We start from the raw sequence: 12,167 nt of genomic DNA, 5'->3' as shown, positions 1-12,167 counted from the left end.
CCTTAACGAACCAAAAATAAAACATATCATTTAATGTCTAACACAGAAACAGCCTATCTGAATGGTCAAAATAATCTGGTAAGGCATTAATCTAAATCAGCTTACTGCTCTGAACGGTCACCAGAAAAATCAATATTTAAGATTTAACATTTCAAACACCACCATGAACAACAAAAACAAAAACAAAAACAAAAAAACAAGAGAATCATAATTTAGTATACAGTCCCACGGTTTGCTGCCTGGACAAAGTGAAAATGAGCTATTTAATATTTATGTTAAACATTTTCCTACATATTTTAAATAGAGCTTCTGTTCTATGGACTAAAATTCCCACAAACTTGACACTAGCGTGGTCCTTTGCTTATCACAAGCATGACCATCAAAGGCATCTCCACTTTGAATACAGGAGCCCCTCATCAGAAGTCCTGTAAAGGATATAACTTTCGCTGACTAAGTATCAAGCCAAACTGTCACATCAGTTTACTCTTTATTTCTTGAGATATCAGCGCTATTTACTATGTCCCACAAATACGGATAATTAGAATATACTAAGAACAAACATATTACCTTCCTTAACAATTAACTAAAATTGCAACTGACATCTACCTACAAATTCAAGCTTTGTTTCTGTGAGGTCATCCCAAACAAGAAACCACACTGATATCTGATCCTTCCTACCATTTTCTCCATCTCTTTCCAGATGTATCAAGTACACTTCAAACTTTCTTATTTACACACTTGTCTCTCCTACTTAAAACCTTTCATGGCTATAACAAGATTTGCTATCTTTCTTTTTTCACTGTCTATACAATATCATTTCCACATAAATGCCAAAATAAACTACTGTGGGCAATCAATCTTATCCCCTGAAATATATGAAGCATTTTATCACACTCTTGCACTTGAAGACTTGAGATCACTAAAAATGTCCCTATCCTTCCAGCAAGCTTCAAGCATACCCCTCAAAGTGTCTAATATTTCTATCATGAATTGTCTAATGTTTCTATCAAAAAAGGTTCTTTGTAAAAAAAATTAACAAAACAATCAGATTTTTTAAAAGAATGAATCTATTGAAAAGAACACAGTGATTACTAACTACAGATAGGCGAATCAAGAAAATAATAAGCAAACAGCCCATCTTTCCACAAAATGTCTCCATCTGTCTGATAATTAGAGACCATGCTCTGTCCTGACCACGCTTGGAATTCTGAAGCAACACAGACTGAAGAAGGATCCCGCCCTCTAAGTTTTGAGCAGTCCTGGCTCGGGTCTGCATTTGGGGCAGCCTAAGGAAAGGGGAGGAAGGAGACAAGGCAACAAGTAATTAAGGCAAGACTTAATTACCACCGAGCACAGATTCTCACACAGCACTGCAAAACAGGCAACTACAGATCTCGCTCTGCCTAAACCCAGGGGTGCGAAAGGCGCGGCCACTGTGAAGCACTCGCTACTCTGAAAGCACCTTATTTTCATTCAACTTCTTTCTTCTTTTGTGAGAAGTCCACTTAGGAGTCCCAGCACTTCCTATTTGAATTTTTTTTAGCTAATTCTGTAAAACAGTCTGTACTAGCATTTCTTAAAACAAACACTACACTTTTAACAAAGAGAACAAATTTGCCACAACACAAATTACCCAAAGTCTCAAACATCACATAACTTGCTATCTTTGTAGTACTGCCAACCACACACAGTAGGACGTAAGTCGTTCCCCTACCAACCTCCTGATTCCTTGGTAAGGAGACCCCTTCTGCAAGTCAATGACCACTTTGTGGCAAACCTGAGGCAAGCAAAATTAAACTTTGTCCATTTCAAATATAAAAATTAGGAATTTGGCTCTGATGCAGACAAGGTAAGCTTTTTATAGCACCTGCAATATTAAATTGATTTAGTGTGCTGAAAAACAAGACAGTGAGTTATTGAATCTGTGTTTAATTCAGTGCACTTTATAACATATTTAAGAAATTCAGTTGTATAAAATAGGATCTGAATCTTATCAGATAAAAATATTTTCGCTGTTAGCAAGCCTCGGGTTGTATGTCTGAGAAAACAAATTAGTCTCCAGTTCTAAGCGTGATAATAGTGCCCCCTAATGGGGGTTTTGACTTGAGGGGTTTACTCACATTTTTAAAAAGCAAATATTCTCTAATGGGTAAGTTACCTCACTTTCACCAAAAAGAAAATTATCTAATATAAATTTAACAAAATTTGGACCACTCAAAGAGTTACCTATGTTGAATTAAAAAAAAAAAAGGTAAGAAACCCTGTGAATAACAGAAACAAATGACACATTTCTAGGTTTTACATTATTCTAAAGCACAATCCAAGCAAACACCAGGCAAACAGTTTTATCTAAGGACAGTCTTTCTTCACACTTCTGGTACTCACTGACGGAGCGAGCAGCATCTCCTACGTGGAAGGCATCACCAAATCCGACAGAAGTGCTCAAGTTATTCACTGTCACGGGAGCTCCAGCGTCAACAGGAGCATCTTTAATAAGGCTGCCACAAGACACCCATGAGCACCTACCCTGTCATCTACAGTTAGTTCCCCAAACATCAACAATTCTGTGTATTTTTTTCTTTAAGAGAAAATGCACTAAAATTAAGAAAATCTACTGTGATACTTGCCAGTGAAATAAATCCAATAGCATTAGAATTTTCAGGTTGGTGTTCACAACCCATTCAAAACTTGGGTAATACTATGTGCAACATCCAGGAGAAATAAGCACTGAGCAACTACCACCACATACATAGTTAAAATAAAAAGAGAAACTACCATCTTACTTTTTATCCAAACCATATAAAGAGAATAAGAAATAAGAAAGTTGGGGGCTGGAGAGATGGCTCAGAGGTTAAGAGCACTGATTGCTCTTCCAGAGGTCCTGAGTTCAATTCCCAGCAACCACATGGTGGCTCACAGCCATCTATAATGAGATCCGGTTCCCTCTTCTGGCATACAAACATACATGGAAGGAATGTTGTATACATAAATAAATAAATAAATCTTTAAAAAAAAAAAAAGAAATAAGAAAGTTATATTATCAGTCAAAATTGTTCAAAGAGCCAAAACTTTTGGTATTTTAGGCTAAAGACCCATATGGTTACTGTAACCACTGTAGTAGGATATAGCTACAAATATATGAACAAATAGGACAGTCTTCCAATGAAACTTTAGTTACAGCAGCAGGCACACAGGTCAGTTTGCAACCTGGTTTAAAACATTTACTAATATTTTACTTGTACCACAGATTAAAATTCCTCACTTCACATGAGGCACCAAAACAAAAACAAAAAACCAAGCCCATATCCCTACCAAAAATTCTTAAGAAACCCAAACTGTATAATTACCATAACTATGAAATATTTGACATTTCCGTTTCATAAAGCGGTAGCAGAAGAGGACACAGAATAATGGAAAACCAGTGAGTAAAACAAGCAGCCTTTACTATGACGCACAATAACCCACATCTAGGAATATTCTAAGACACCTAACCATAGTAAAAAATTTTATTTCACAAAAATAAAAAATAAATAAAAATTCTAACGATGACCATATTCTCATGATTATTAAGAGAATAAATGGATTTAGGTAACTGAACCTAAAATTCAAACTTCTCACCTAAGACTATGAAGAAATAGAGTGTCATGCTACATTTTCACGTGTATATTGAAAAGGATGGATCCCATTAGTTCTTTGTACAAGCACTTTTGTAAACATACTGAGACCTGAGGTCAATGGCAGGTGTCTTCAGCAAATCACTCTCTGCCTTATACTTGGAGGAGTCTCTCCCTGAACCTGGAGTTACCAATTCAGCTTCACTGATGACAAGGAAGTGCAGGGACCCTCCTTCCTCCATGCTATGCACTTATACTAAGATCTGGGGTTACAGACACACACTACAGAGCCATGCTTTTACTGAAAGCTGGGGAGCTACCATGAGTTGTCAAAGTTTGGGAGGCAAGTACTTTAGAGACTGTGCCACCTTCACAACCCCTTATTAGTTCTTACAGGTAAACCAAGAAATTAATGCTTGTTTTGCATAGAGATTTCAAATATGGAATCACATTGCTTTACATCCAATATATTTTAATCTCTGACACACACTTCAGTTTCCTAATACAGAAAATAGGGCTGATAAAAATTATATCCTGTGTGGGACAGGATATAATGACCAGGATTTAAAAATTACTAGTATTACTAAATGCTAAGTACAGTTTCTTCTTATCTTGGAACTGTTAAAGCCTTAAACAAGCTTCTTAAAGTATATGTTAACTACCTTCCAATTGTCAAGTTCTAAAATTAATATGTAACACTTTATGCAGCATAATTGGACTAAACATTATTTCTTTATATTCTAAAGAATGTTATTTAAAAAATACCTACCCAACAAAATCAGGCATTATATATTCTGGGATGGTTTTTATTCTAACCAACCACATTGGTTCAATAAACATCTAAAGCTCTTCATTTTTAAGAGAAAACAACTATATGAATAACCACTTGTCCCCTGGTCTGAAATAGTGAATATTAAATTACAACTAAGCATCTCCAGATATGCTTACTAGAGAAACTGATCTCTACTGATACTGCTTTAGGAGACTACACAAACCCAAGATTATCCTTATCAAAGGTGTTTTTACAGAAACCCAAGTGAAAACAGGCCTGTTTAGAACAGAAAAAAAAATGCATTATGTATAGAAGTTTACAAATTAACACACAGGCAGTCAGGTGTTTCAAACAAAGGCAGATACATGATTTTCCAGAGATATTAAATTAATGGAAAACTATTCCCAGAAGAATGAGAGTATCATGAAATCAGCCTCTGCAAGAATATACTGTACATTTCTAATATGTTCAAGTTGCTTCACAGAAAAGGCTGAATAAAATAGTGACATTCTAATAAGTTAAAAGTAATTGGCTAAAAGTTATTTAAAAATCATGATGGACCAACGAGATGGAGCAGTAGGGAAGGAAAATGCTTCCCATCCAAGTCTGATAGCCCAAGACAGAGCTCCAAAATCCACAAAGACGGAAAGGCAAAAATAACCTCTAAGCTATACACACATGCGGTGGCACACATGCCTCCAACCACAATAATAAAAAGTTACATTTAGCTGGCACTGGTGGCACACATCTTTAATTCCAATATGGAGGCAGAGGCAGGCAGATGTCTCTGAGTTTAAGGCCACCCTGATCTAGATAGCAAGTTCCAGGACAGCCAAGGCTACAGAGGAAAACCCTGTCTCAAATAAATTAATAAATAAATGAATGAATGAGCCGGGCGATGGTGGCGCACGCCTTTAATCCCAGCACTCGGGAGGCAGAGGCAGGCGGATCTCTGTGAGTTCGAGGCCAGCCTGGTCTACAGAGCTAGTTCCAGGACAGGCTCCAAAGCCACAGAGAAACCCTGTCTCGAAAAACCAAAATAAATAAATGAATGAATGAATGAATTAAATGCGTAAAAAAATACCCAATTTATAGCATTATAAATACAATTCTTAGAAATAAGCTTAACCAAGGAGACAAAAGACTTACCACTACCTACATTGACTTACATATTCAATGTAATCACTATCAAAATTCTAATATTTTAATAAGTCAAATAATGCAGGCTGGAGAGTTGACTCAGCAGTTAAGAGCACTGGCTGCTCTTCTAGATGTCCTGAGTTCAATTCCCAACAGCCATATGGTGGCTCACAGCCATCTATAAGAGGATCTGATGATACCCTCTTCTGGCTTGCAAACATACTAGACAGAGCACTAGTAAACATAAAATAGATGAATAAATACGTTTCTTTTTTTTTTAAAAAAGTGTAAATATGCACAGAATTTCCAACAAAGCTAAATAGCAGCATAGCCTCAAAAGAGAAAAACAAAACTAAAAATCTCACACTTTCTGAATACAAAATTGAATATCGCACGCCTTTAATCCCAGCATAAGGAGGGCAGAGAGGTATGATGATCTCTGTGAGTTTCAGGATACCCGGTCCAAAGGACTCCATGACAGCTAAGAACTACACTATCCCAAAAACCAACCGAAACAAAAAGGACATCACAAAGCTAAGAAACCTAAGGCATGTTCTTGTATTGATGGAACAGCCTGACTTCATTTTAAGATTAGAAGCCATCTATTACAAAGTCAAAATAAATCCATTCCTATTATCTATAAAACTTGGATTTGATCATGTCTTAACCAGGTCTTTTCTGGAATTTGACATGTCCCACGCCCTATACGCTAACCAATATTTTGCAATGTTCAGCAAAGTTCCTATGAAATCAAAAAACCTCTGGAAATCCCCAAACACCTGAAAACCCTCACTCATGCTGTTTTTTAAACTATACAAACCCCACTGTCTCATATGTTCAAAGCTATTTCCTCAAACTCTGCTTTAGGGAGATAGCCCTGTCTAACAGAAAATAAAGCTTGCATAATTTGACCAAAGAATTTGAGGGATGATCTTTACTCTCATTCGGTGGGATTAAAAGAGGACAGACATTTGAACCAGACGAATAGAAAAGAAAGTCAACCCCTAGCATTATATATGGTCAAATTAGACACAATGATGCCAGGACCACTTACGGGAAAAGTATCTCTTCTCTAAAGCTAGTGGTGCACACCTTTGATCCCAGCACTCGGGAGGCCGAGGCAGGCAGATCTCTGGGAGTTCAAGGCCAGCCTGGTCTATAAGAGTTAGTTCCAGGACAGGCTCCAAAGCTACAGTGAAACCCTGTCCCAAAAAACTAAAGCTCAGAAATCTAGATCCTTACTTTACATACATAAAAGCTAACTCTAAACTGTAAAATAACTCACTTTATTATTTAACTATAAAACTCCTAGAAGAAACAGGAAAAAAGTTTCATAATAAATTTGTCAGGTTTCTTCAATATAACTAAATACACAGGTAACAAAAGTAAAACAAGATTACAACAGACTTTACAACGACAGACCAAAGATGGGGGGGGGGGGAATCAAGAGAATGAAAAGGCAGCCCACAGAAGAGAATATATTTTGCAAATGATTATCTAGAGAAGAGTTAATAACTACAAAAAATTGCAAATTGTTAAGAAAAAAATCCAATTGTGGTGTGGGACGTCCTTCTGTATATGTGTTGCTTGTATTGGTTAATGTTTCGGCCAGTGGCTTGGCAGAATAGAGCTAGGCAGGAAAACTAAGCTGAATGCTGAGAGAAAGAAGGCGGGGTCAGGGAGAAACCATGTAGCCCTGCTGCAGACAGACCTTGCTGGTAAGCCACAACCATGTGGCAATACACAAATTAATAGAAATGGGTTAAAGTTTAAAAGTAAGCCAGAAATACGCTGAAGCTATTGGCCAAACAGTATTGCAAACAGTTTCTGTGTGATTATTTTGTGGTCTGGGCAGCCTGGAACAAACAAGCAGCTTTTGTCTACACAACTGTATGGGAAAAGGACTTGAATAATCTTTTCTCCAAAAGCTATTCAAACCATCAAGTGGAACAGGCCCCCCATATTCACAGGACCCATGACTAGGGAGGGATTCAACCAATTTCAGATCAAAAGTATGTAGGAAAGAATTTGTGTCTGTATTGAACTTTTACAGACATTTTCCCTTTATTGTTCTCTCAGCTATTAATAATATACTGTTAACAACTACTCACATATTAGGCAAATGCGTAAAGTGAAGATTTCCAGCATAAGGAAGGATGTTCACAGGTGGCACGTAAATACTATACTGTTTGACATAAAAGGAAATAAGCATATAAGAAATTTTATATTTAAGGTGAGGTCCTAGAAACAATCCCTAATAGAAAACAAGGATGGACAGACATGAAAAGAGGTTCAGCATCATTGTTCATCAGTAAGTTACCATGCACACCACTGAGAAAAAAACATATCAATACCCACGGCTGGACTCCAAATTCTACAATATCAACCTGCCAGACAAAGTGTGCCTGCTCGTGCAACATTGGCATGAAAGCTATGGGAGAAACAACTTTATTACTAGATCTGAGGGATGCTCCAAAGGGAATTCATGGCTAGTTCTACAAACCTGGTCAAAAGCCCAAGCTATAGGTGGGAGCCTACTACTTTTGCTACATGGACATGTTGTCAAACTGTCTTCTAAATATTAATGTCTATACTCATGGATTGGTGTTACTCTCAGTCTTGGCCAAAAAAAAGTTTCTTTCTGCTGTGGGCAGCGACACAGAGGGTCATAACTGGTAAAGTATTAAGAAAGGGAAACTCAGGGTTCAGCCCTAAATGAATATCTAAATCAAACCCCCTACACATACGCAAGGTTGAGAAAATATCATCTAAGAGGAGGCAGAAAGAATTTAAGAGCATGAAGATGAGTCTGTGACATGCTGTCTTCTTGACCTGATACTGGCACTGTGCTTAGGAGATTACTGATGCTATCGTTACCTGAACATCAAGGCAACAAGATCCATCAACTTTCCAGCTGGTGGCTTTAACTGGACCCAGTAGGTCACACACACACACACACACACACACACACACACACACACAAGATCTTTTAAACAAAAAGTCTTAAGAAATCCTGTTATATGCTACAACATGGATGAAACTTGAAAACATTGCCTCAAAGCCTGCCAGATGTCTAAAAGGCAGTCAAATTGAAAGCAATTCACAGCAGTGGTTGTCAGGGGTGAGAGTAACAGAAACATTAATAGAGAGCTGGAACGATGTCTCAGAGGTTAAGAGCACTGACTATTCTTCCAGAGGACCTAGGATCAATTTCAGCACCCACATGGCAGCTCATAACTGTCTGTGACTCCAGTTCCAGAGGATCCAACATGCTCACACAGACATATATGAAAGCAAAAACACCAATCAATATAAAGTAAAAATAAATAATTTTTTAAAAAAGAAACATTAATAGGGGGGCTGGAGAGATGGCTCAGTGGTTAAGAGCATTGACTGCTCTTCCAAAGGTCCTGAGTTCAGTTCCCAGCAACCACATGGTGGCTCACAACCATCTGTAATGAGGTCTGGTGCCCTCTTCTGGCCTGTAGACATACACGCAGACAGAATATTGTATATATAATAAATAAATAAATATTTAAAAAAAAAGAAACATTAATAGTATCACTTTTGGGTTTTAAGGGGTTTTTTCCCAATTTTTGAGACAGTGTTTCTCTGTGTAGCTCTGGCTGTCCTGAACTTGCTCTGTAAACCAGGCTAGCCTCAAATTCACAGAGATCCACCTGCCTCTGCCTCCTGAGTACTGGGGTTAAAGGCAATGCGCCACCATCACCCAGCAATAGTGTTACTTTTATGAGAAATTTCAGAGATCTACTGACAATATTCATGTAGTTCACATACCTATGGTACAAATTAAAAAAAAAAAAGTTATGGTAATAAAATAGATCATATACTATAAGCAAACATTTCTAATTTTTAAAAATTATATATAAATTATGTCCTAAGAGTTCAAAAAAAGTGAAAATTCAACTAGATTTTAAAAGAAAAATCTTTAAAGATGTTGCGTTTGTGTCTGGTATGATCTTTTAACTAGAAGGATGATCTTCTTATAAAGCAGCTATCGATACGTATCTCTTTCTTTGTCTTTTTTGAAACTTACCTCTTCTTAAACCCTTCAAAGCAGAAGACAATGGCTGCCAAACAGGACAAAGTCATAAACCTTATTACACAAATTCTCACTGCACAGAACATGCAATGTTTCCAAGAAACTCAAAAGTCAAGTTGAGATTTAGGCTAACCCAATAAAACTCTGATAGCATATAATCAAAAGTTAACTGGAAAATTTGTCAACATTACTTGTATATCTTGTAAAGACAAACTTGACGCCAGTCCAGACCCTTACCTTCATCAAACTCAGCATCATCTTCTGTGTGCTGGGGGAATGGGAAGCAGTTGGTAATCTCTAGTCGATCTTCTACAACCAGACCCAGGAGCACTCCCTGAACTACCTCAGTTCCTTGTCCTTCTTCTTGATAATGTTTGATTATCTTTAATATTACCTGAAAAAAAATACAAAAGAGAACTTTAAAGACATACTAGTTTATATTTTACTTATTTCTAAGAGGAAAAAAAAAACTCTACCAGTGAGTTTCCACAACCATAAAACTACATATTAGGACTCAACAAATTTTGTCTCACAAACCATTTCCTTTAACTTTAGGTGGAAAGATAAGCCTGGAAATTACTTGTGTTCATTTCAATAAATAAAATTTCAAATTTAAGGGTAAATTATCTACAGCATTCAAGACTGGCTAAAATAAACTCATCAAGAAAGACTCCACCAACGTAATAAATGTATGGTCTCACCATTTCAACCTACTGAAATAAAGCACACAAAAATTAGTCAAACCACATCGTTCTCAAACCTAAGCACCTTCATTCATCCTTTGAAATCGTATGGTCTTTCCACTCCCCTACTGCTATCATAGGAATACACATGGCCCCAAACTCCTGTGTTTAGTGTTGTGCCTCAGCTGGTGACAGTATTTCTGGAGGTTCTGGAAACGCTAGAAGGTTGGACCTAATTGGAGGATATCGTTCCTAGAGGCACGGCTCTGAAATTCATACCCGGGCCCAAATCCCTACCCTTCAGTGCCTCCCCATCTCCTCTTTCATCCACTTCTGCCACCATGATGGTGTCTACTCAAACACACGGGGCATGCAACCACAAACTGAACCATTTGAAACCAAAAACCAAAGTTAAATTTCCTCCTTTAAGGTGTTTTTTCTCTGGTGTTTGCCCCAGCAATGTAAAGTCATATACCCGCCCACAATGTTAGCTGTGCTGCTGGAGCAGCCTGACTAACAATTTGTAGGAAGGAGAGTTTATCCGAACTCAGTGTCAGGGGTTCTAGCCCATGTTTTGGAGGGTGAGGTAGAACATTATGGTAGACAGTATAGTGGAGCTGTCTGAGCTAATGTCTCCATGGCAACAAATAGAGACAGGAAAGGAACAGGGACAACTGTAGTCCCTCTAAGCAGACCCCCAGATACTAACTCCGCAAGCCAAGCCCCATAACACAAGTTTCCACTTCTTCCCAACACTACCATAAAGGATGACTCCAACACAGGATTAACTAAGTCAGAACCCTCATGACCCAGCCACTTCCCAAAGCCCATCTGGTCACAATTCAGCTTCGTACCTAAGCCATAAGAATATTAAACTGGAGGCTGGAGCGATAGATGGCTCAGAGGTTAAGAGTGCTGACTGCTCTTTCAGAGGACCTGGGTTCAATTCCTAGCACCCACACGGCAGCTCACAACTCTGTAACTATAGTCCCTGACACCCTTTCAAGGCATACAAACAGAGCAATAAGCCCTTTTAACAGCTGGCCTCTCTAGCCCCTCTAATTATTTATCTGAAAAAACAAAAAAAGAGCCGGGCAGTGGTGACTCACACCTCTAATCCTGGTACTCAGGAGGCAGAGGCAGGCAGGTCTCTGTGAGCTCGAGACTAGCCTGGTCTGTAAGAGCTAGTTCCAGGACAGCTAGGACTGAAAGATACTCCAAATGTAGTTTAAGGAATGCATAAAAAAATTACCAATCACTCATGATACACTAAATCCTCTGCTCAACGTCTTACAAGCAATAAATGACTTAATTCAATCCCTACATCCATCTTTTTACAAAGCCAGTTGTACTATTTTCCTGTCTTCTCCAAGGAAATGGTTAAGCTAACATGAAATGAGCATATTCATGTAAACCTTGGTACTTTTAAGTTACTCTGCAATAACTCAGAAAGTGAAGGTGTGCTAAACATGCTTATAACAGGCTAGACCATCATGATACAGAGTCAGCATCTCTAGATGGTGTCGCTGTAACTATGACTACACACTAAGGGGTTCATGCACACAGCACAACATACAAGATCAGGCAGCAACTGTCTGTGAAAGAATGGTGATGATGATCAAATTAAAGCCCTGGTCGCTGAAACAAGTGCCAGTCACTCCAAGAATGCAACACAGCTTTGAATCTTTTACACATCAGTCTCATGAGTTGCAAATTAGGAATACCCACCCATAAAAATCCTCACCTGTCCATGCTCAACTATTTACTTTCTTTCCCACCACCCACCATGGCTCTTCCCACAAAACAGTGCTGATATACTTAATTAGTCCTGTTTAGTAAAGTCAGGTTACCTGTCCTTACTTTCAAAAGCAGATGTGTGGAAGGTTTACTAGTTC

The 12,167-nt window shown here is 38.1% G+C and overlaps 1 protein-coding gene across 1 annotated transcript in view; it reads right to left on the bottom strand.

Annotated features, from left to right (window-relative positions):
• Eif3h (eukaryotic translation initiation factor 3 subunit H) overlaps window positions 1-12,167 on the bottom strand; it is a 72,757-nt gene that overhangs the window by 53,342 nt on the left and 7,248 nt on the right. Inside the window, exon 2 of the mRNA XM_075961031.1 lies at window positions 9,827-9,983. Coding sequence (XP_075817146.1) covers window positions 9,827-9,983 — 157 coding nt within the window. The remainder of the gene's footprint in view (window positions 1-9,826; window positions 9,984-12,167) is intronic.

This window comes from Microtus pennsylvanicus, chromosome 2 (assembly GCF_037038515.1).
Source record: "Microtus pennsylvanicus isolate mMicPen1 chromosome 2, mMicPen1.hap1, whole genome shotgun sequence".
In the NCBI taxonomy this organism is placed as follows: Eukaryota; Metazoa; Chordata; class Mammalia; order Rodentia; family Cricetidae; genus Microtus; species Microtus pennsylvanicus.
This window is presented reverse-complemented; position numbering and strand designations above follow the sequence as displayed.